General features: G+C 38.3%; 1 protein-coding gene across 10 annotated transcripts in view; it reads right to left on the bottom strand.

The window, feature by feature from the left end:
- The window catches only part of LOC132364512 (phospholipid scramblase 4-like), a 68471-nt gene extending 42883 nt beyond the window's left edge, over nt 1–25588 (bottom strand). For 6 of the 10 annotated variants that reach the window (XM_059920152.1, XM_059920143.1, XM_059920147.1 and 3 more), the window contains exons 1-4: nt 25430–25588; nt 17679–17839; nt 14180–14269; nt 7845–8003 (exon numbers count right to left, since the gene is read on the bottom strand). In XM_059920152.1, coding sequence (XP_059776135.1) covers nt 7845–8003; nt 14180–14269; nt 17679–17714 — 285 coding nt within the window. In that variant the 5' untranslated portion in view covers nt 17715–17839; nt 25430–25588. Of the gene's footprint in view, nt 1–961; nt 3138–7844; nt 8004–10941; nt 11026–14179; nt 14270–17678; nt 17840–19509; nt 19684–25429 lie in introns of those variants that run through there. The other 4 variants (XR_009502828.1, XM_059920144.1, XM_059920150.1 and 1 more) reach the window with 4 other exon arrangements.
- Between the last annotated feature and the right edge of the window lie 648 nt (nt 25589–26236).

Genomic DNA, 26236 nt, shown 5'->3' with positions numbered 1-26236 from the left:
ACTATCTGCCTGATCATTTGGCAGAATTCCAAGTTTTGTTCCACAATTTGACCAAATGAGAAGCTCTACATTATTTTATATCCTGGGACACTATATAAATTAACAAAGAGTGATAAATCAATCCTTTCTCTTAAGGAAGTGATTGCTTAAATAACACACATCCATATTTTCAGTAAGAAAAGAAAATGTAATAAAATAATTACTGGTTCAATTTTGTATTTCTGTTGCTCCCAGTTTTTTACCCTTCAAAACCTATTTCCTTCCCACATTCTTAAACAGTGTGTCATAAAAATACCACATATGATAAAACTGGAGAGTCAGAACCTAGATATGATTTTACAACAGAGGGAAGAACAAAGGAATCTGGTAAAAGTTGTCCTGCTTTTTACTTTATGCACTTAGAAAACTTAGAAAAACTTATTTACAAAATACAAGTTCCCTTTTGTTTTGATTGGCCTTCCCCTTCTTTAAATTATTTACTATTACTGTGCAACTAATACTTATTAAAAATTTGATATCACATAGCTTAAAATACTTCACAATTATACTTTATCATAAAAATGATTAGACCTCATTAAAAGTAATGGCATACACACACACACACAAATCAGAAGTAAGAAGAGATTTGTTTGCTTATTTTTTAGCAGAGCTTTCCCTGGAGGTTGGTGACAAAAAGAAGAACACCCAAGAAATCCTCCTCCCTTAAATGAGTAGTAATCATATGGATTACCTGTCAGACAATATGAGAATGAGTAACTAGTTGTTTTGAAAAAAAAATGAATTCTTGGCAAGAAGAATGCCATGGTTATAAAATAAAAGAACATATTCCTTTGGAATATTTGGCAACTTAATTAGAAATGTTACATGAATGTTAAACTTTCTAAGTATATGTACTTATTTTATTTGGTAAGATTTACCTTTTCAACTGTATAGTAAATGACATAGTAACAATTTCATACAGCTTTCAAGTAATTACTATATATATGTATATGTATATAGACATAATATACACAGAGAGAAAAACTTAACTAAATTTTCAAAATTCTTTCCTTAACAAACATTGAATTTTGTTCACTAAGACAACAGCTCTCAAGAGTCATCCCCAGCCCAGCAGGATCAGCATTATACTGGAAATACTTAGAAATGCAAAACCTCAGGTTGTTCCCTAAATGTACTGAATGAGGAACTCTGGAGATGGGCCCAGAAATCTGTACTTTAACAAACGCTCCAGGTGATTCTGATGTACAATTAAGTTTGAGAACCTCTGCTCTAAGAAATCCTTAGCTTAAGGGTTAGCTGTAGGGGATACATTTGTTCTATTTCTGTTGATCCAAAATCAAACTAGAAACAATACTTTAAAGTATTTTTTACAAAGGAATGCAATTAAATGCTTTCTAAAAAACTGAACTATGGCAGGCGTCATAGCAATCTCATATATCAAGTTAATAACAGACCTTCACTTTAAAAAGGAAAAGTTAGTAACATAATAATAGCTACTACTTCTGTAGTGCTTACTGTGTGCCAGGCATGGTCCTAAGCACTTTATATATAATAACATATTTAATCGTCAAATCAACTCATGTAGGTAAGTACTATTATTCTTCCTATCTTACACAGGGGAAAACTAGGGCATAGAGAGGTTAATATGACTCCCCCAAGCATGGATCTAAGAGGAAAGTGAGGCACGGAGTAACAAGTGGTAGAGCTGGGACGCTAACTCTAATTGGATATTTATTTCCATAGTCCTTATTTTAATCATAAGGAAATACTGCTGCTTATGATAAATTAAGTACCTAATTTTTATTTATAAACCATTTATTTCTTAAAAGTAGTGCATAGGTGTGAAAATACTCTTGCTAGATTGATGCATATGGAGTCTTTTGGCCCTAATCAGGCCAGTCCACATATTGGGATCTGGTCAGCACTGTAGTTTGCTTGTTTGTATTTTAATTTGAGAGACATTAGACTGGGCTGCACTGTCAGTTCCCCTACCTTCCTTCACTCCCTGATGTCTTACACTTGCAGTAGAAGAGTTCTAGGTCAAGTGAACAACAGTCAAAACTGAATCATAAAAACAGAGGGTTACTAACACTCAATCAACTCCCGGACTTGAGTCAGTTTATAGATTCAAAAGTCCTTGAATAAAGAGGAGGCCGGGTCCCCTGGAGGAAGGACCCTGAGACATTACCAAAAATTTATACTATTAATATTTCCCTAAGCCTTGCCTATGGAACCTATGGCCTTTTACTAGGGTAACTGTGCATTGAAGAAAAGGAAATAATGGGTCCCTGAAACCGCCCTGTTGTTATTTCCCCAGTTCAGAATGCGTAACTGGAAGAAATACTCAGTAGCTGGCAGAATCCCTACACTGGTTCCCTGACCTGTGGAGTGAAGCCTATTATGGTGGAAAAGGCCAAGGAAAAGCCAATTAGAGTCACTTTTACCTAGCAAAATAGTAAACCAAAATCAATACTGTATACCTGGAGGTATCACAGAAATTAGTGCCATCATCAAGGACTTGAAAGATGCAAAGGTGGTGATTCCCACCACATACCCATTCAATTTGTCTATTTGGCCTGTGAAGAAGACAGAAGGATTTTGGAGAATGACAGCGGATTATCGTAAACTTGAACAGGTGGTGATTCCAATTGCAGTTGCTGTAGCAGATGTGGTTTCATTGCTCTGAGCAAATTAACACGTCCCCTGGTACCTGCTATGTAGCTATTGATATGGCAAATGCCTTTTTCTCCATCTCTGTCCCTAAGGTCCACCAGAAGTTGTTTGCTTTCAGCTGGCAACACCAGCAATATACCTTCACTGTCCTACCTCACAGGCATATCAGCTCTCCAGTCCCATGTCATAATTTAGTTCACAGGGATCCTGATTACCTTTCTCTTCCACAAGATATCATACTGGTCCACTGTACTGATGACATTATGTTGAGTGGACCTAGTGAACAAGAAGCAGAAACTACTCTAGACTTATCTGTAAGATATTTGCATATCAGAAGGTAGAAAACAATCCAGCAAAAATTCAGGGGCCTTCTACCTCAGTGAAATTTCTAGCAGTTCCATGGTATAGGGCATGTTGAGGTATCTCTTCTTAGGTGAAGGATAACTTGGTGCATCTGGCCCCTCCTATGACCAAAAACAAAAAAAAAAGAAAAGAAAAAGAGGCACAGTGTCTCATGGTACTCTTTGGATTTTGGAGGCAACATATTCTTCATTTGGGTGTGTTACTCCAGCTCTTTTACCAAGTATCCTGAATAGCTGATAGTTTTGAGTTGGGCCAGAACAAGAGAAGGCTCTGCAACAGGTCTGGTCTGCTATGTAAGCTGCTCTGCCATGTTACCCAGCAGATCCAATGGTGTTTAAAATGTCAGTAACATACAGAGATGCTGTTTGGAGTCTTTGACAGGCCTTTAGGATTTTGGAGCAAAATCCTGACATCCTCTGCAGAGAACTACTTTCCTTTTGAGAAATAGCTCTTGGCCTGCTATGGGGCTTAGCAGAGACCAAACTCTTAAGCACTGGCCACCAAATTACCATGGGACCTAAGCTACCAGTCATGAACTGAGTGTTATCTGACCCAGCAAGCCCTAAAGTTGGGTGTGCACTGCAGCACTCCATCGTCAAATGGTATATATGTGATTGGGCCTGAGCAGGCCCAGAGGGCATAAATTACATGAAGAAATGGCCCAAATGTCCATGGTCCCCACTCCTGCCACATTGCCTTCTCTCTCTCTCTCTCTCTCTCTCTCAGAATGCACCTACCATCAGCTCACAGAGGAGGAGAAGACTCAGGCTTGATTTACAGATGGTTCCCCATGATATGCAGGCACCACCTGGACATGGACAGCTGCAACACTACAGCCCCTTTCTGGGACAGCCCTGAAGGACAGTGGTCAAGAAAATCCTCCTGGTTAGCAGAGCTTTGGGCAGGACACCTGGTTGTTCACTTTGCTTGCAAAGATAAAAAGCCAGATGCATGATACTGATTCATGGGCTACGGTCAATGGCTGGATGACCATTTGGCTGGATGGTTAGAGACTTGGAATGAACACGGTTGGAAAATTGGTGACAAGGAAATTTGAGGAAGAGGTATGTGGGTAGACTTCTCTGAATGGACAAAAAACATGCCGTTATTTGTGCCCCATGTGAATGCTCATCAAAGGGTGACCTTAGCAGAGGAGGATTTTAATAATCATGCAACTAGGATACGACATTCTGCTCTACCAGCCAACTCCTTTCCCAGCCACACATCATTCCCCATTGGATTCATGAAAAAAGTGGCCATGGTGGGAGGGATAGAGGTCAACACGGGCTCAGCAACAAGAACTTCCCCTCCCCAAGGATGACTGGGCTATGTCCATGGCTGAGTAGCCAACTTACGAGCAGCAGAGACTAACACTGAGTCCCCGGTATGGTATCACTCCATGAGGTGATCAGCCAGCTATCTGGTGGTAGGTTGACTGCATTGGACTCTTACATCATGGAAGGGCAGCGTTTTGTTCTTATTGGAATAGACGCTTACTCTGATATGGATTTGCCTTCCTTGCATGCAAGGCTTCTGCCAAAACTACCATCTGTGGACTTACAGAATGCCTTATTCACCATAACATGATATTTCACACAGCATTGCTTCTGATTGAGGAACACACATTACATTACAGCAAAAGAAGTGTGGCAATGGGCCTATGCTCATGGAATTCACTGGTGTTACCATGTTCCTCACCATCCTGAAGAAGCTGGATTGATATAATGGTGAAACAGCTTTTTGAAGATTTGGCTACAGTACCAAGTAAGTGGCAATGCCTTGCAAGGCTGGGGCAAGGTTCTCCAGGAGGCTACATATGCTCTGAATCAGCATCCAAAGTACAGTGCTGTTTCTTCGATAGCCAGTATTCATGAATCCAGGAATCTAGGGGTGGAAATGGGAGCAGCACCACTATCACATATAGTGACCCATTAGCAAAACTTATGTTTCCTGTTCCTGTGACCTTATGCTCTGCTGGCCTAGAAGCCTTAGTACCAGAGTGAGGAATGCTTACACTAGGAGGCAAAACAATGATTCCTTTATTCTGAAAGTGAAGACAGTCACCCTGGCACTTTGGACTCTTCATGCCTTTGAGTCAACAGGCAAAGAAGGGTGTAACTATACTGGATGAGGTGACTGATCCTGATTACCAAGGGGATATTGGACAGCTACTCAACAATGGAGGTAAGGAAGAATATTCTGGAATACAGGAGATCCTTTAGGGCATCTCTTGGTATTACTATGCCCTGTGTTAATGTCAATGGAAAACTACAATAACCCAATCCAGACAGGACTACTAATGTCCCATGACCTTTAGGAATGAAGGTTTGGGTAACTCCACCAGGTAGAAAACCACAACCAGCTGAAGTGCTGTCTGAAGGCAAAGGTAGTAAGTAGAGGGAGAAGGCAATTATAAATGTCAGCTATGACCATGTGACCTGTTACAGAATTGAGAATTACAACTGAGTATTCCTTACTTTGTTATATGTTGTATGTATAGCAAATATCTTTGTTTTCCTCTCCTATTCCCTTATCAGGTAACATAAGATATATTGACTTATTAGTATTTATGTATTAATTTTATATCATAGTATTTAAGTTACTGGATATCAGGAGAAGAGTTAACATCACTCAAGGACTTTCTCTTCTAGGGAAGAGGTTAGTGTGTTTTCTTTTTTCTCTTTTTTAAATTAATTAATTAATTAAATTTTGGCTGCATTGGGTCTTCATTGTTGTGTGCGGGCTTTCTCCAGCTGTGGCGAGCGGGGGCTACTCTTTGCTGTGGTGCACAGGCTTCTCACTGCGGTGGCTTCTCCTGTTGCAGAGCACGGGCTCTAGGAGGGCGGGCTTCAGTAGTTGTGGCATGTGGGCTCAGTAGCTGTGGCTCGCGGGCTCTAGAGTGCAGGCTCAGTAGTTGTGGCGCACGGGCTTAGTTGCACCCATTGGCAAATGAGGATTAATAAAAAGTTTGACTGCACTGGCCTGTGCCAGAGGTAGGGAAAAAACTGTCCACTGAGAATTCATAATCAAGATTTGCACTTATTGTTTAGGGGTTCATATTTAAAACACATACAGAACTTGGGAAGCACCAAACTGACAGAATAACATAAAAAGTGGTCTTCAATTGGCTGCACCACTGGGACACCAGCAGAAGGAAAAGCAAACTGCTCATAGAGAGCGTAACCTCAGACAAGACCTCCTTGGAGACTCACAGGCTTCTAGAGGCAACATGCCACCATTTTACTCTATTTCTCTTCCTGTGTTAACACAGAAAGAAACCAAATATCACACAGAGATGAAAGAGGCACATGGCACGGTGGTTCAGGGTGTAGCCTCTGGAGCCACCTTCGATAGTGGCTTTCGGACATTTAGCTAACTGGATGACTTTGAACAAGATTCCTAACCTCAGTTTTCTCATCTTTAAAATGAGAATTATTATAGTACTTTATCTAACATATAAGAATTAAATGAATTACTATATGGAAAGTAGTTAGAACCAGAACCATGCCTAGAACATAGCAAGCACTAAAAAGGGCTAGCTGCTCTTATCATCATTAGCATCACTGTTGTTATAGGTAATCAGTTACATTATCCCACCTATTTCATCATTAGGATTTTTTTCCTCCATATTTACCCAGATGCATATCCATCTGGCCTGCAATTAAATTTTAAGGTAAACCTAACAACTATATATAGAAAAATTATGTGATTTCACATGACTGGTCTTTGTTGAGAAGCAGCAGAACTAAGAACCACAGGAAAATTTAATGGGCAACTATTAAGCTATCTAATTATATAATGCATTTAGAACTTACTATTTTTTTTAAAGCTACACTTATATATAGGTTTCCAGCATAAATCATTTGCCTTATAATGTGTTATGTTAGGGCACACATATTTTGGTTCCGTAGAATCCAGAAAATGTTACATGGATAGACGCTCTAAGATACACACAAGGCTGAGTAAACTGAATACAGCTTTAACCTCAAGAGTGGATGAGCCACAGTCATCCCAGCCCTAGCACCTCCCCCTGCTCTGCCACACACACCAGTGACAATGACCACCAGCCTATCAGGGGACTGGGCAAACAGGGTTAAGACAGCAGGCTGCCTCACCAAGTTTCTGTTGGAACTTTGAGACTCATGAGCTCAACAGCTCTTGTATCAGCTAAATTCTACCTGTTCTGCATCCTCTCTTCCAGGACTTTTCATGTTTTTCCCTTTCTTTCCAACTCCCTTCATTACAATTACATCTGAGGGAAGAGATTCCTCAGCACCCCATCTGCCTACTATGAACTCCTAATGAAATTTCAGCTTTGTCTCTAAAAAGTACGATTAACTGATACCTGTCTCATGATGTAGTTTTGAGAATCATATGACACACATGTACAAACTGATTAATTATTTTATATCAATAACTCTTGGTGAGCTTCATACTTTAATTATATATTCTTGCTTTACACTTGCTGAGGGATAGAGTACTATTCTGTTCATCTTTGAGTCTCCTTAAATACCTAGCAATGTCTTACAAACAACAGGACTTTTATTCATTCAGTCATTCATTTATTCAACATTCATTGAGCATTTCAGATGTACTAGACACTGCCCTTGGCTTCGGTGTAGGTTAATAAATAACTAAAATTTACTGACTGACCTTTTCAATTGAATCTTGTCACAAGTCATGTACCTAGTGAGTGGCGGAGTCAGGAGATGTCCTAGTTGTCACATTTATTCCCTTCCCAGCACCCTGTACTACTTCTCATGAGAAAGGATAACATTTTCAAGATAACTCAAAAGCGACAGACTTACCATGAGGAAGCAAGCTCCAGAAAAGATGGCTTTCTTCGTCACATCCAGGTCTAATGGGAAGGGAACTTCAAAGTGGTCAGCATCGCTCATTGCAGATAACACACCATTCCACTTCCAAGTAATACTGCCCACGTTGGATACACCATTGAGTGATTTGACCTAGAAAGACAAGAATGAGACTTTGTGATGATTGAAAAGTGTTAAAATACACATTTTAATCTTCTAATTAGAAGCAGTTTATATTGAGATAGCATAAAAACAGTGCATGAAAAGGACATAGAAGTTATGTAATTTCAAATGAAGAAAGGGTTAAGGGTTAGGAAAGGTTAGGTACTATGCAACTAGTTAAGAGCTAAGCTGGACTACATCTTAAAATTATCAGGCCAATGCTCTTTCTTCATCCTTAAATGAAGCATTAGGGGGAACTTGTGTCAAGAGGTATGATGTGAACTAATTCCTAAATTCTTTTCAACATAGCAAAGGATTAGGACTGGGGATTGGGAGGAAATGTCCTCCAGTTCAGGAAGCCACATGAAAAAGCAAGGAGGTATGTATGGTGCTGTGCACTTCACACAATCCATATAATCACACAAGCTTCTGTAGGCTAAATTCACTGTCTTCTTTAAGGTATCCTAGGACACCAAAAGGACTCTGCTTCTAAAAGGGGGACCCTGGCACTTGTTATAGGGTAAATATGCTAATGTCACTTGGTCATGGGAATAATACACTCTTTTCTCCCCACACTTCAGTTTATCCACATTTTCTTTTTGCTACAATGGCCTTTTTATCACATAAGCAATGCTTGATGATATGGTGAAATAAAATGGGAACTCGAAAAGTTTACTGGATGTACATGATGAACTTAGCTGGATTATAAGGCATTCAGAAAGGAATCTTTTAAAAAATGCAGGAAATATTTCTATGAATTTCTTTTGTCAAATTTGTTAGACCATAAGGAATTATTTGTAGCCACTGAAATAAAGGCAATGTTGGGTTTTTTTTTACTGAAAAAATGCTATAATATGACCTATTATGAGTTTTACCTGTACTAAAAAAATAGATTAGATCAGGCTATTTCTCTCATAAGGTTTTTAATGAGTTATTACTCTTTTTACCTTTACCAACTGCTGAAATCATAAAAAAAGAGCTCACATTTTGGAAAAATACCATGCAATCCACTAGTAATATTTGAAAATGTTTTGATGTATAAATTAATATTAATTTATTTACATTAATACATTAATATTTAGTAAACGCTCATACTTAACATAATATGTCTTTTAAAAGTAATTCCGTGGGGTATTATTATATGTATTTTATGTATAAGAACACTGAGGCCCAAAGAGGTTAAGTAAACTGTACACATTTAAGTAGGTAACATATGTAGAATTCAAAATTCTGGCTGGTCGCTATTTAAAGCTGCTTTTCTTCTTGCAGCAAACAATCTTCCTAGAGCTGCACAGGTTGTAGAAGACTAACAAACTGTAATGCAGAACATCTGCTTTCTAGTTCCAGCACTGCCACCTGCCGAACGTAACAGCATCATCAGGCACTTAAATCTTTCTGATACACTCTTTAATCTGTAGCAAGACATTGGGTTGTGATGGGTAAAGTTATCTAAAATCTCTTCTAATTCTAAAAGCATAAGTGTATGCTTAGCAACACCTTATCCAGGGATCCAAAGAGACATTTAGATAAACGTGACTACTGTTCTAGGTGATAGGTACATTTCTAATTCAGTAGACACAACTGATAGAATTGTGGTCACTGACTAAACAACTCTAATCTGTGCTTGACCCACCAATTACCACTGAAGAGCATGAACCCATAAGAAAAAGCCCTTCGTGATTTTTCTTAGGTGAAATAATTTGGTTTCCCCCTCCCCACCAATCTTCCATTCTGACTGGCAGAGCCAGCGGAAATCCCCTCCTCTGTAGTTTTGGAAGGAGCATAGCCATGCAATGAAGAGTTGGATCAGGAAGAAACAATGGATTAGACTTCCATTCTCTGACTTCTTGCCTGGGGCAGGGACAACAGAAGTTGGTGCATCTGAAAGGTCTCTTGCATTGTCATGACTTCTGGGTCCATACAGTCAATGACCCGAGGGCCTCAGTGTCTCAGCAGCATTCTGAATAAAGCTGGCTGCGACTGTCCTACAATGTAAGTTACAATGTAAACTATCTCTTCCAGGTTGTTTTTAGCATGGTATCTATAGTTAGTTTCAAAACCTGCTGTCCTTAAAAAACAAAATGAGAGAGCCATCTTAAATTAGTAGTGAAAATGGTCCTCAAGAAGTATTTGTGCAGCATTTCTTAGGGTATAAAGAAAAACAGCTTTTTAAAAATTTTATTTGAAACATACACAATTGATTCAAACATCAAAATATTTTATAACCCTTATAAGTATATAAGTCCTTTAGAATTTAAAACATTTATTTTAAGCTCAGGGCAAAATGGTTTAAAAATGTTTTTTTCACATAACAACAAAGATGGAAACCATATTGAATAAGACTGATTATGTTTTATATAATACCTGTATTCAGAAAACTTGACTTATAAAAATATTTTAATGAGATTATACTTTGCATCATGTAATAGTCAGCTTGTGAACTGCGGTAAGATGATCAATATCATTGCAACTTGCAAATAGAAAAAGGACCAAGAAGAGTTAAAAGCTTTATGCTGTAGCCCAACTAATGTGTAGAGTTGTTGCTTTAAGGGTCAGGAATGCTTTACTGATAAAGGACAGGCTTCATGTTGACTGTCCTCATTTCTCCTACTTCCAAAGCAAGGACCATGGACTGGAATTCAGTAAATCTAGATTCTGCTTTTCTCTTGCTAAGTCATTTAGTTTTTCTGTTCTTTTTTCCCCCTCATCTATAAAAGGTGAATGATGGGGGTAGAGAGAAGGACTAAGTGTAGGACCAAATAATATATAAGATCTGATGATTACCTGATTTACAAATAAATGAAATTATACAAAATAATTCCCTTAGTTTCTAAAGGACAATCTTTCCTCTTTGAACCACTAAAAATTGATTAATCTAAAGAAGAAAGTGGATATTAGATAATTCTGATTCAAATGTTGCTGATTCAAACCTGATTCAAATATTGCTGAACATTACTGGATTATACATACTCTCCAGAGGCTCAAAACGTTGAAGAACGTGTATGCTGTCCAACTATTGGGACAGAAAAAAGCAATTAGGAGAGAGAGAAATAATAGAATTAAAACAAGTTAGCATTAGAAAAGAAATTGAAGATAGATGTATTACAGCATATTAACTGATTTTTAAAGTATCTTTAATATGAATAGAATTAATTAAATATATATTTTTTCAAGTGAAATCAGCCTATCTGCACCTGATCAGATGGTTATTAGCAGAGCCATCCAGATAGGAAAAACACTTTCCTCCAGTTCTACCGTAAAAGATTGAAACATTTATCTAAAATATCAGAAAATCACCTTCCTGCTACAGTAACCACATTGAGAAGAAGCTGTGTTGACACAGATTGCTCCTAGCTCAGTCTCCTCAGTCCATACTCACTGATACCTTTGACATGTCTTCCACAGACTGGACTTGTCAGGAAGTTCAGGACAGTTTAACATGGACCAGCCAAAGAGAAGCCAATTTTCTCAGTGGCTTTGGGAGAGTGAATCAGCTAGTGGACCTTATATAGGAATGTTCAATTTTATATCATTTCACAGGTACTTCTGGTAGAGTAACATAATGATTGCCATTCACTTGAGTTACTAAACACCAACATCTTCCCTTAGCGCACACTTTAATTAGGAAAAGGTTGGAGAGAGCAGGAAACACGACTAGGATTAGGGCACAAGAGAGGAAAGAGAGGTTGGGAATACCATTAGATAAACTTTTTATCTTAGTTTTTTGTTTTTTTTTTTTTATCTTAGTTTTACTTCCGAATTACTCCCAAGAGGGACATTTGACAGGCCCATTATCTATTACACTTGAGTCCTTCTAGCAAAAGGAAAGAAATCTCCTTGAGGACAGACTGATCATACCTTATACAATTTTACATCGTTTCTAATTTGTGAACACAGAACATTGACTGAAATGCCATATTTCCTTAAATATCTGTTGTATAAGTTAATGAACAAGTTAATGAATTTGGTGAATAACTTAATGAATAGGTTTTGAAGTGAATAAAATTGAAAGTGACTTAACTGAGCATGAATGTTTAGTCATGTCATTGATTACAGGAAGGTAGAGAGAACACAATCCATGCTTAATTCAAGACTTTTTCTTCTATGGAAACACAACCAGATGGGAGGGGGGGTCTGAACATGCCTTATAATTTTTCAAAAGTGGCCACTAAAATGGTTTATCATCCCTTTAAAAATATTCTAGGATCTTAAAATCTAGGATTAAAAGATAAAACATATTCAGACTTGGTAAAATGTCCACTGCTGGGCAAAATATCCTAAAGATATGAAGCTCTTCAATATGGAAGGAATTTACCCCATAACAAACTGTGGCTATTTAAGGAGTAGTTATTTGTGGAGGTAATGGAGTCCCTGACAAACTCAAGCCTCAGAAACCACATAATCCTGCTATGTTGGACAGAATTCCACTAACGGGTCCTGATAAGGCTCTACATATCCTCCATATGAGACCTCAGAAGTCTAGGGAAGATAGAGAAAAATGATTGGGTGTGTGCCTTCCATTCACACTCAAGGAAGCATTTTACCTAAACAGCATCAATACAGTTCTCATCAATTCAGTGGTTCCTATGTGCCAGGAATTATATTACACGTCAACAGTTCTCATAATGCCCAACAGGGTAGGGATAGTTAGTACTGATACTATTTTATAAATGAAGAAATTCAAGCACCAACAGGTTAAGAAATGTGTTCAAGATTGCAGAACTAGTAGGGGATAAAGTCAGAATTAAAAACCATATTGTCTGGCTTCAAAGCCTGTTTTATCTTTTGTTTATTTCTGGTTTTGTTTTTTCTTTAACTCAAACCATTTCTGAAAGGGAAAAGTGAACCCATCATATCTATCATTTAACCTCTGTCAGGGTAACAGAAAAAGTTAAACAACGTTTTTTTTAACTTAAATAAACAAATATAAAGTCGTACAATTTTAAAAACAAGGGAAATGGTCTAGGAGACCCTAGGCTTGCAAGGACAAATTCCTGTATCATTGTGCAAGTATAAAAAAGATTTTCTAAAAGGTATTTACTATAAATATTCTATAAGCTTCTGATGTAATAAAGGGGTTTACTCTAGCAATTTAATGACTTTTATGTGTATTTTATAGTTATTTAACAAAGAGATAGTTTAATAAAATTTTTGCCTTCTGGAAATTCCAATTTCCTGATCCAACTGTATTGCATTTCACACATCATTTCTATAGTATCAATAGTTCATAATGCACAAGATTAATAATACATTGAATTGCAAAGAGGAACTTGTCAACCTCAAGGAATATTTTATTGACTACATTGGGAGACAAGTATTGAAGTAGAGTCTCTTGCTCACAGTGAACTTCAAAACCTCTTGTTTCCAAAACCAAAGGGGTCAAGATTACACAGGGGTTTCCAATAATAGCTTTATCTTAGGGTACAATTTTTGAATTTATACCATTTTGTTCACCAAATCTGCCTATCCCCCAAGTTTCTGACCAAGGTTTCAGGGTGGTTCTGTAATTTTTATATAGAAGGGATTTAGGGGATCACCACTTTGTGCGAGGGGCGTCTCAAGGACTTGGCTTGAAGCTACATGTGCTTGGTAGTCACCTCATTTTTCCTAAGGTATCAGGTATTTGTGGGGGCTGGAGTGGCTAATGAAATTATGGGTGGTGAGGGAAAGCAAGGGGCCAAGGCACTTGATGGTTTGGCCACTAAGTGTTCTGTTTCTTTCATGTCACCTTTCTTCATGTTCACTCTTACTTCCTGGTAAATGACACCCCAACTAGCACCTACCATAGCATTTTTCTATTCCTACTCCTATTTTTCTTATTTCCTTCAAGAAGACGTCTTGAATATCTTACAACTCAACCTGCATTCTTTACGAAATCCACACTCTTCCCACTAAAATATCCCTATCCTCCTTTACATTTCTGAAATTTGTACCACCACTTTTACAGTCTCAGAAACTAGACACCTGTCATCACTGACCCATCACCTTTATCCACTCTCTTCAGCTTTTTATTTCTTCTTGCTGGACCTCTAAGGTCATATTTCATAAGAAAACAATCTGGATTTGTGTGGAGTACCTGACCTAAGTATTCCAGACCAGACCAGAAGGGCAGTTTGGCGTAGGAGCTGGCTCCACGTTGTTGGAGCAGACTGATTGGTGAAGGATACCTGCCAGGCTGGTACTGTATAGGATGGGTGCCACCAGCTGGCAAGCCTCCTGGGTAGCATGCAGGTGGAGGGACAGCTGGTCTGGGGGCCCTGCAGTCAAAAACAAATGAAAGAATTATATATGGTTAAAACTATAATACACTGAAACTTAGCATGAATTTTTATGTGGAGATTACACGGGTCACATGACAGGTTCTTAAAAATAACAAGAAGTTCCATTTTCCAAGCGAAGGGCTGTGTACCAAAAATGTAGTTGGAGGATTTCCAGATTATTAACTCATTTAATCTTCTTAAACCTTGTGAGATAATTATGCCCATTTCATAAGTGCAAAAACTAAGGTTAAGGAGATTAAGTAACTTGTTAGCCTCTCTATGCCTATCAAATAAAGCTGCTGCAGGGTTAGCACAGGGTCTGGCATAAAATTAGCACTATGCAAATTTCTATTTTTATATCCTCTATCATTATTGTTCAAGTTCACATAGATATTAAGTGGTAACACTGGGATTTGAAGTCACATTTTAACTTCAAAGTGATGATTTACAGACTATGCTGTACCGTCTCTGACTCAGTCACTTGTTTATACCCTCATCGTCTGGTTCTCACACAGCTCTCCTCCAACCAGGGATTAGCTAAATTTTAACTTTGTCAATATAAGAAAGATCACAGTCAAGGAAACCAGTTTTCCTTAAACAGACACAACGCTTAAGACAAGCACTCAAAATCATGAATTAGTATGAGGGTACCGCTAATGTACGACTTCAGATTTTGTTTTTCTTTTATTAAATGTCTCTAAAAAGCAGCAGTGATGCCATCTCCTTTCTGCTCTCCCCTCTCCCAGCCAGGATGGTATCCGTGCAGGCCTAGTAAGGAGCCTTGAACTCCTGCCAGCAATAACAAGGAACATTTTACCCTCTCCGTGTGAGAGGAAGCCTTGTCAAGAAGCAGGATCCCCGGACACTTACTGGAGAAGAATGGGTAACTCTCTACAAACATTTCATAAGGACTGCTTAAAATTTGAAGAATTACCAGCATTTAGACATGAGACTATCCATACTGCTGGGAAGTATCTATAGTTCTTAAAAAATAAGATCTGAATACTTTTATCTCGAAATTTGATTTACTTTCTTGGATCTAAAATAATTGGCTTATTTACGTAGGTAACTGGGCTCTGGTCGACTACAAAGGGGTACTTAATAAACTCTAAGTTATTCCTAACATTGCAGAGCCTTACCTGAAGCTCTGGGAGAGGGAGAACCACAGTTGCCTTTCTCTGACCTTCTAGGAAAGGCCAGAACAAAATGTAAAAGAAAGGCAGATCCACGACAAAAAACATCCTCTCCTCTCAATCCCAGCCAACAGAGATGTTTTTTAATTTTTATTTATTTTTGTAAATGGGGGCTTGTGGACAAGTTTTTTAATTTTTTTAAAAAAATTTTTAACAGAGATGTTTTTTAAAAAGTATCATAGTTGAAAAAATAAATGAAACAAGGATGAATATTTCATTCTCAGATTTTATTACAGATCTATTTTAGCTAAAAGTAAATAAAACAAACTCCAAGTTAGCAGGAGATTCTAGCTGAGATCTGACCTATAAAACTGGCTGAAGCCTTGATGACATTTGTGTTTTTTTACTAACTTTGAATATGCTCACCATTTTTTGTTTCAAGAAATTATTGATTGAAAATTACTAAATTAGTTTCACCGTCTACTCATGGATGTATAGGTTGGGAAACACGATGTTAGAACAGTGTTTCTCAAATTTAGCTGTTGATCAACAAGATAGGATGTTTTTCTTTTATAAGATCTGCCTTGGAGATTCTGATTAAATAGATGGCCAGAAATCTACATTTTTATATTATCAAATGAAATCCACACTATTTTGATGCACCTAGTATTAAACTACACTTTAAAAAACAATTAGAATTTTTTTCCTAAAACTTAAAATATAATCTGCCATTAAAAGTGAATGGCCATAGCAACATTATTCATAGTAGCCAAAAAGTGGAAAGAACCCAAATGTTCATGAAGTGATCAATGAAGAATCAAGGTATTTATGCAATGGAATACAATTCAACATAAAAAGGAATAATGTACAGACACATGCTGCAACATGGATAAACCTTGACAAAAATATGCTGAAAGAAGCAGGCATAAAAGGCCACCTGTGTTATGATTCCACCTATATGAAATATCCAGAATAGGCAAAACTATACAGATACAAGTAGATCATTGGTTGCCAGGGGAAGGACAAAATGTGGAGTGACTGTTAATGGGAGGTGATGAAAATGTTCTGGATTTAAACAGTGGTGATGGTTGTACAACCTTGTGAACATACTAAAAACCACTGGCTTGCATACTTTCAAATGGTGAATTTTATGTATGTGAACTATATCTCCATTAAAAAAAGAAAGATAAATCATGTTGAAAGACACTGAAGTACTGAGAAATGATATTGACTATATAATGTCAGATTGTCGAGACCTTGGATTTAGGTGTTGACCCAATAATTTGGGGTTATACTGGATCAGATCCAGACAACATACATACACGAGGCAAAGGGGAAAAGGAAGCTCTGCTGTTTTCAGAAAACACTGCAGAAGCAAAGGCTGCCTGAGCTACAGGATCTTATTTCTAGAAAGACATAATATCTTTGCATCGTCTCATAGAGGATTTTTTTTCAAACTGTAAGTTTTTGCCTCTCTTCTTGATACTGTTACTAAGCCTCATCCAGTTGGGACTCTTGTTAACTAGTCTCCCTTTTCTTGTTTTCTTTGTTCCAGTGATCCCTTCACACTGGTCCCTAGAGCCGTCTTATTAGCTATCAACCAGCTGTTCACTGAACATTCATTGAGCACCCATTATGCATTGAACCCTGTGCCAGAAGCTGGAGAGGTGATGAGAAAACAAACTCAAATATATACTTTACAGTCTTGATGGCCTGTTAATTAGCATCTGCAGGCTCTCCATGGTCTCTAGGATAAGATGCCAGCCAGCTCCTTATCTGCACTCAAGACCCTTCACCTCCATTTCTCTGTGGTTCTGCCATTTGACCCAAACAGGCCTTCCTCATGTCCCCAAGAGACCATCAGGTCTTCATGACCTTGTGCTTTGGGACATGTTTTTCTTTCTCTCAGGTTTGGTCCTCTCCCACCTTTATTTTTTGATTGAGAAAATCCTTATGGTGCCAACAGAACTTTACTTCCTCAGGGCTTTCCTCATCTCTGGCAATCAGTTACTCTGTCTTCTGTGCCCCTACAATATTCGCTTCATAGTTCCCTAACAACGTGGAGAATGCCATCAATGTTTTTACAACTTCCTTCCCCAGGAGACTGTAAATTCTTTAAGGGCAGGAATCTGTTCCACTTGACATCTAATAAACTACTTGGCATCCAGTAGGTGCTCAATATTTATTTATTGAATCAAGAAATGAATTAGTTAATTAAAAGAGCAACCTTAACTCTCAGTGTCATTTTCTGTTGGGGTGATTATTTAACTTACCAAGTACAAAACAGGAATTGTATTCTGGAGGGGCATCAGGATTTGTATCTGATGAATTTAAGTGGCAGTTGTAGTCAGGAGGAGCATCAGGTATTAAATCCAGGGACTCTGTTTTATCTTCCATTTCATCTATAGGTTGATCAAGTTTGTGGGTACTAGACCTTAGAGGGAGAGGTGGACCACAATGGAGAAATAAAATAATTTGATAACTGAATTTTTTGGTATGCTAAAACATCAGTGCATGTAATCACTACAAAATACACAACTATATTTACTATAACACATGATACATAATGTATGACATACTAGGCATCAATCTATACATATGGTAAATTCTTAGGCTGAACATAGATGAAAAAAATAAAACTGAGCAATGATACTGTGCTTGTGATTTAAGCACTGAGTTCTCAGGCTGGTGGTTCAGCTGACCTGATACCGCTCTTATTTACATAGATAAATTCCTTCCAAGATAGTGAAAATTCTTTGTCCTATTATGCAGTATGGAGAACATGGCATATATGATGTGAATCTGATTTTTTTTTCCCCCATATCCTTTTTGGAAAGTGGCTCTAAGTAAGTTCAAAACAAAGCAACAGAAATACTTAACATAATTCACTTAGAGGTGATTTAATTTACTAGCGACTCTATTTTGACTTATTCTTCCTAAAACAACATAGGTCACTATAATTACTGAAAGGAAGGTGTTGAGGTCACATTTCATGTTACACCCTGTCCTTTCACTGAGATTGCAGACATTTTCTCCTGGCCTCAGTATCAGGAATAACTCAGCATTTCTGAAAGAACTGGTTGACTTTTATCTCATAGAAAACCCAAGTCCCATGAATGTGTTTCTCTCCTTATATCTTGCTAGAACACTCAGGGCCCACATTTCAGACCTCCTCTATCAAGGTGAGCTTTTTATTACTATCAACTCTTCTGTCAGGCTTACTTTCCTATTCTTATTTTTCTTTACTTTGTTTTCCTCATGTGTTTTATGTATATTTCTTTAGATATGACCAATATAAATCTCCTTTAACCCTTTCTGTACCAAATACAGGAAGATAGTAATGTTCATATTGGTAAATGAATAGACATAGTATCCAAATGTTAAACCATAAAATCAATTTCAAAATGAAATGAACTCAAGGTATTCCTGTACTAAGAAAACAATCACATAATTCACATTTGAAATAAAGCATAATAAAATTTGTTCACAAAAGACCCAACTGCTGACATTTTTGAAGAGTTCTAATACTGAAAAATAAAGTGTTTTAATAGTTTACTATGTTTACACAAACATATATACTATTACTTAGTAACATATGTAACAAGTTCTATTTTTTTTGTCCCCAGTTACTTTTCAGTCATTCCTTCATTAATTCAACAAACATTTACTGATTACCTATTATGTACCAGGCACTACTACAGGTGTTGAAAATACAGCAGTAAACCAGATGGACACTCTGCTGGAGAGCATATTCTAGTGGAGTGAGATTAAAAAACATGTCAACAAATATTTAAGATTAAATTTAGATAGAACAGTTATTAAGGAAACAGAATAAAAGGTTTAAGAAAAACATGGATGGGGAGCTCCAGGAGGGTAAAGGAAAGCCTCTCTTACGGGTGACCTTTCAGCTACCTGAACTGTGAAAGGAAGCATTACACTAAAAATGTGGGAAGCGAGTTCCAGAAAGACAGGAAAGTAAGTGCAAAGGCCCTGAGATGGCAATGAGCTTGGGATTCTCAAAGGAGAGAAAAAGGTCAGGTGTGACTGGGACACAAGGAAAGAAGAGAACCAAGGTCAGAGGTGGAGACAGAGGTCTGATCATACCTGAAATTCATGGCAAAATGTTTGGAATCTGTTGTAATTGCAGCTGGAGAGTCTTCGGGGGGCTTTAATCAGTGGAGTGATCAAATCTGATTTAAACTTTGTCTTGAGGGGGCGGAAGTAGAAGCAGTGGAGGAGGAATAGCAGCAGTAATCCAGGTGGGAGCTGATGCTGGCTTAGACTGGGGAGGTGACAAAAGAGAGGTTCAGATGCCGTCAGATGCTTAACAAGATTTGGAAGCAGAACCCACAGGAGTTGCTGATGGACTAAGTAAAGAGAGGAGTCGAGGATGAGTCTCACTTTTTAAGCCAGGGTACCGGAGCTGATGGTGATGCCATTAGCTGAACTAGAGAGGAAGATGGTGGGAAAATGTTGGGGACTGGGGAGGGCAGGAATCAAAAGTTCAAACTGGGAAATATTATGTTTAAGAAGAAGCCAGAAGAAGATAAATATTTAACAGAAAATGTGTTGGGTGTGTGTGTATACAGTTGGCCCTCCATATAAGAAACCCAGAGATAGAGAGGGCCGATTGTACTATAACCTTTTATATAAGGGACCTGAGCATGCAGGGTTTTTCTATCTGTGGGGGGTTGTGGAACCATCCTGCAGCCCGCACCCCCCACTGAGCTATTACTGTATAGGCAGTAAAAGGAAAGCCTTATGTAAGAGAATATACTTTTTTTAAAAATAAATTTGTTTTTTATTTTTGGCTGCGTTGCGTCTTCGTTGCCGTGCGTGGGCCTTCTCTGGCTGCAGCGAGCGGGGTCTACTCTTCTTATTGTGGTGTGCAGGCTTCTCATTGCGGTGGCTTCTGTTCTTGCAGAGCACGGGCTCTAGAGCGCAGGCTCAGTAGTCGTGGCGCACGGGCTTAGCTGCTTCGCAGCATGTGGGATGCTCCTGGAACAGGGCTCGAACCCGTGTCCCCTGCATTGGCAGGCAGATTCTTAACCACTGCGCCACCAGGGAAGCCCCAGAATATACTTTCTTAATAGAGAATGATGACTAAAATATCCAGGAAGAAATCATTTTGTACAAAATAGTGACCAAAAACTCTCATGATCTTTTAGTTTTTCCAATTACAATAGAAACATTTTTTTCTTTATAAACATGCATACATTTTAGAAACATGTAAAAGAATACAAATACTCATAAAAAATAATAAAAATAAAATTTATATATAATACATAAAGATAGAGCCTTATCTTTGTATATATTAGTATTTATGGTTGTTATTTATAAAAATGGTATCCTACAACATATATTACTGAAACACAAATGATATGTCCTATATATACAAAAACTGTATATACCATACAGTAGAGAGTGGAAACAAAAGAACAAATTGAAGCAAAGTAAAAATTGATATTTTTATTTGTTTTAGTTTTAATTTATAAGGTACTTTGGACATGTCTATGTTAAAACATTTAGAGCTACCTAATAGTTTTAACTGCATAATATTTCACGTGTGGATATACCACATATTATGTGACCAAATCCTATTCAATGGATATAAAATTGTTTCCAATTTTTTAATGTTACAAAAAATCCTACTGTGAACAACTTGGAACACAGATTTTTTTTTGCCCGCTTGGAAGCATGTTTTGTAGGATAAATTCCAATAAAAAAGTGAACATTTAAAAATGTCAATAGATAGTAACTAGACTTATCATGGTGATCATTTTGAAATGTATAGAAATATCGAATCACTATGTTGTGTACGAGGAACTAACTTAAGTCTTGTAGGTCAATTATACTTCAAAAACAAGCAAACAAACTCAGAGAAAGATCAGACTTGTGATCACCACACGTGGGGAGGGTGGGGAGTAAGAAGAGGGGGAATTGGATGAAGGAAATAAAAAGGTACAAACTTCCACTTATAAAACAATAAGTACTAGAGATATAATGTACAGCATGACAAACATAATTAACACTGCTGTACATCATATAGGAAAGTTGTTAAGAATAAATCTTGAGTTCTTATCACAAGTAAAAAACATTTTTTTTCTATTTCTTCAGTTTTGTATCTATATGAGATGATGGATGTTCACTAAATTTATTGTGGTCATTTCATGATGTATGTAAATCAAATCATTATGCTGCACACATTAAACTTATACTATGCTGTATATCAATTATATCTCAAAACTAGAAAAAATGTTAATACACATTATCATAAAATCATGTTACCAATTCCTATTTCCACTTAGAATGTGTAAGGATATATTTTCTTGGTCACATCATCAATACCACCTAGTATCATCAGACTTTCAAAATTAGAACAACAGATAAAATGTCCTATTTTAATTTGAATTTCTCTGATAATTAGTGTGGTTAGCATCTTTATTTGGCTTATCATTTGCATTTTTCTTGCTGTGCATTCATACTCTTTATTCTCAAACTGGGTTGTTGATTTTGAAAATCATTTATGAATTTGTAGGTATATTAGCAATTTTCTTCATCCCATTTGTATCTGTTTTTCCTCCCACATGCAAAGGTTTAAAAACAAACATGTATTTACTTAATGGGCTCTAGCTTTTATATCATGCTTATAAACACCTTCCTAATTCCCTTGTGTACACATATTCACCCAGGTTTTCTTCTAGTACTTTTAGGTTAGATTTAAATCAGTAAGTCACGTAGACTATATTTGGGAGTTAAGATTGAAGAAAAATTCCAGCTTTATTATTAATTTTCCCAAATAAGTATCTTGTTGTCCAAGTATGATCTATTAAATGTTCCTCCTTATCGCCACTCTCTGATTTAAAATGCCAGCTTCCCTTTTATTCTTTCATTAACCTGTCTGGTCCTGGGTCTATGCCATTGTCTTTTTGTGTGTGTGTGTGTGTGTGTGTTTCCAGCACCATGATTTAATTAAGGGAGCATATTCATTGTAGAGAATACACTGATGATTGTAAATGTGACTCCTCATTACAGCCTTAAAATTTTTGAAACACCAAAGCACAAAGATGTCAATTATATATCTAAACTACAGGTACAAAACAAGTACATGTATTTTCCATGCTCTAAAATTGAGTACACACTGTACTGTCATAGGGAAGGGGTTTACCAATGAAGACCTGACAATAAAGTACTCAAGACTGATGTACCAAAATAAAATATAAAATAGGAGTTTATAAAAACAAGTTTGACAATAACAGAGAGGACCCTTTTCATTTCTGAGCAAAAGTGCATTTCATTATACATACTCTCTCCTAAAATGAATAAACCGGTCACTTGAGAATGCTCTGTTTATTTCCTCTATTATACTACAACATTCTCCACGTCTTTGGAAAAAAAAATATTGTGTGGGAACTGTGGGATAAGCATGCATGTAGATGGAACAGCACAATTGCACTGGTTCTTACAGCTCACTTCTGGATAAAGAGAAAGTGTTATTCATTAGTATGGCCCAGTCTTAGCCAATATTCAGTTTGGAAAGACACTGGGGTAAGATCAGAATGACCTGAAATTCCAAGTTCTAGAATTGATGACTTTATATGCCATTGTATTAGTCAGGCTTCTTTTTTTTTATTTTTTTAAAAAATTTTTATTGGAGTATAGTTCATCTACAATGTTGTGTTAGTTTCTACTGTACAGAGAAGTGAATTGGCCACACATACATATATATATCCACTCTTCTTTACATTCCCCTCCCACACAGGTCATTCTAGAGTACTGAGAAGAGCTCCCCGAGCTACACAGCAGGTCCCTACCAGTCATCTACCCTTACACATAGCAGTATGTATATGTCAATCCCAATCTCCCAACCCATCCCCTCCGACAGCCCCCCCAACCCCCTCGCCAGCAACCACAAGTTTGCCCTCCACATCTGTGACTCTACCTCTGCTCTGCAAACAAGTTCTAGTCAGACTTCTTCAGTCATTAATTACAACTCAATTCAAATAGGCTGGAACATATACACACTACTACACATAAAATAGATAACTAACAAGGACCTACAGTGTAGCACAGGGAACTATACTCAATATTTTGTAATAACATATATATATATATATCACTTTGCTGTACACCTGAAGCCAACACAACATTGTAGAGCAACTATACTTTAATTAGAAAACTCAAAAAAACCCTAAAAAAATAGGCTGAAGAACAACTGTTATTTATTAAGAATTAATAATGATATATAATAATGAAAATAATAATCAAGAACTAATAATGTATCAAGAAAAAGGATTATTACTGACTGATACACATAACTGAAAAGCCCAAGCATGGCTAGATTCCAAGACTCAGATGATGCTATCAGGATTCTGCCTCCCTCCATCCTTCGGTTTGTCTCCCTTCCCTCTAGGATTCACTTTCATGCAGACTCTCCACACATGTGGTAATAAAAGTGGCATTCAGCAACTCTAAGTTTAAATCCTACCAGCAGTAACTCTGAGACAAATATCTTCTCCTTCTAAAGGGTTCCAATACGTTGACTAATTTATGCCACTGTCTTTTAATCACTATAGCTGTGTAATGCTATTTATAGATTCATTTTTGAAAATATCCTAGCTATTCTCAAGTATTTGTTTTTCTACATGAACTAAACAATGGAATTAGAAAAACAAACCAAAAAAATTCTAAGATTATATTTAACTTATACATTTCTTTAGGAGGAAAAGAGCTACATACTTTCATAGATATATCTGTATATAAACATCATGTATTTTTATAAATATCCCTAAGAGTATTTTCCCTTATAGTTTTATATCTTTTAAAAATAGGTCCTGTATATTTTGTGTTCCTTGTTGATAACCTGAAAAGTTTTTTTTTTTATTTTCTAGGTGTTTATATACAGGAAATGTAATGTTTTCTGTAGATTAAGATTAAAGGTAGTTATCCAGTTTACTAAATTTTCTTAGTTTTTCAAATAGCTTTTCAGTTGTTTCATTTGGATATTCATGGAATACAACCATATTATGCATAAAGAAGGTCATTTGCATCTTCTTTTTCCAATCAGAGTAATGTGTTCTACCTAATTTGCTTGGCAGTACAATTCACAATATTATCACATTGATTGTGTGATGGTGAACATTCTTGTCCTTTTCAAATTTGATGGAGATGATAGTAGTGTTTTACCATTAAACATGATGTCAGAACAACAGAAGATTATCTGTATGTTCCTATCAGAAAGACGTGCAACTTAAAATAATGATTTAAAACCCTTTAAGTAGGTGAGAAATGAACCTAGTACACACATACTTTCTTCACCTGGACCTGTTTAGGTGGCTCCAATTTTAAATATGTGATATAAAATTTAAAACTCAATGCAGGTTCTCAGCAAAGGTAAACAAAGGAAGAGAATATAAAATTAAGAGAAAACCTAAGTTTAGAAATATAAGTTTCATTTTACATGTAAGTGCATCCCGATATAATTACATCTCTCCAGTTTGCCTGAATGCTAAAGTAATAGATGGGTTCTTCCTGTAACCCCCGCCCGTCAGGCCCGTCAAGAAGTGATGACAAACCCTATTACCTGCTCGTCGACCTGACCCGGTTCCCCAGAGCTACGCGGAGGGAGCACCCGCCAGAGACCCCAGCTGAGTCGCATCCGGCGGGACCCGGCCTGCGGAACAGAAACGCGCGGGAGGCGGGTAGCGGGCGGCCCCGGGCGGCGGGAGGCGCGCCAGGAGACGCGGGAAAGGGGCGCAGCGCGGCCAGGCAGCGCAGCCCGCTCTCCGAGGCGCGCTTCTGCGCGGGCACAACGGTCTCCCCAACACAGACTCCGTCTGGGGATCACGGCCGCCGACTTCAAATCCAAGGGACCCCGACCCCTACTCAGCGCCAGAGACCGCTCCCTCCCGGGAGCCCCGAAACTTCGAGAACCACCTGAGGATGTGGCGCGGGGCGGCCTCCGGCCTCGGCCTCTCCTCGCGGCTCCCGCGACCCAGCTCTCCGCCCGCCCGGCCCTACTCACCTCCCGGCCCGCCGTCCGCTCGGCACCCGCGACTCCAGGAGTGGGGGGTCTGAGTTTATCCAGGGAGGACAGAGAAAGGGACGGGGCCGGGAAAGGGAGAAGGAAAAGGAGGATTTTCAAATTAAAACCAAATAGAGCCCCGCCGGCCGGGGGCCGGGGGTCGGGGGTCGGGGGTCGGGGGTCGTGGCCACGCGGGCGTGGCCCCGCCCCGCCCCGCCCCCGCGCTGGGTGCTCCGCCGCCGCGGGTCCGCTGCCCTCTGGAGGCGCGGGCCGCCGCTGAAGCCGGCTTTCAAGTAAAAAACACAGCGGACAGAAAAGAGGGAAAGCTAGTTGTCACCGCTCACACGTGAGGTGAAGAAAAAGATAAGAGCAAATCGACGGTTCCCTCTAATCCTAAAGGCACTTTCTAGAGCCTGTGAGGCAGGGCTTCGTGGCAGAGATTAAAGAGCCCAGAAAGGAAAAGAAGAAGACACTTTTCGTAAGAGCCCTGTTAATTTGCACCTGTCAGTCCCTCAGACCCTTGGCTTGGAGAATTGGCCTTGGCGATGCAATGTTGGCTGGAAACACTGGGGCGCGGGGCCCCGGGCATTTATTTTCCTTTACACAGGATTGGAGGAGGTCAGTTTGATGTTGGAGGGAGGGAGGAAGGGGTGCCAGGAAAGAGGAGTGGGGGAGCTGGGTTGCCTATGTTTTCTGGCATTGGGAGAAAAATGCCATGTGTTAATTACTGTTGTTAGGCACAAGTATTGTTTTCAGGCTACTGAGGTTCAGGTTTGTGGTCCGTGGGGAGGAACATAATTCACTTGT

Source organism: Balaenoptera ricei, chromosome 4, assembly GCF_028023285.1.
Source record: "Balaenoptera ricei isolate mBalRic1 chromosome 4, mBalRic1.hap2, whole genome shotgun sequence".
Taxonomy (NCBI): domain Eukaryota; kingdom Metazoa; phylum Chordata; class Mammalia; order Artiodactyla; family Balaenopteridae; genus Balaenoptera; species Balaenoptera ricei.
The sequence above is the reverse complement of the archived record's forward strand: the minus strand, read 5'-3'. Positions and strand labels throughout refer to the sequence as shown.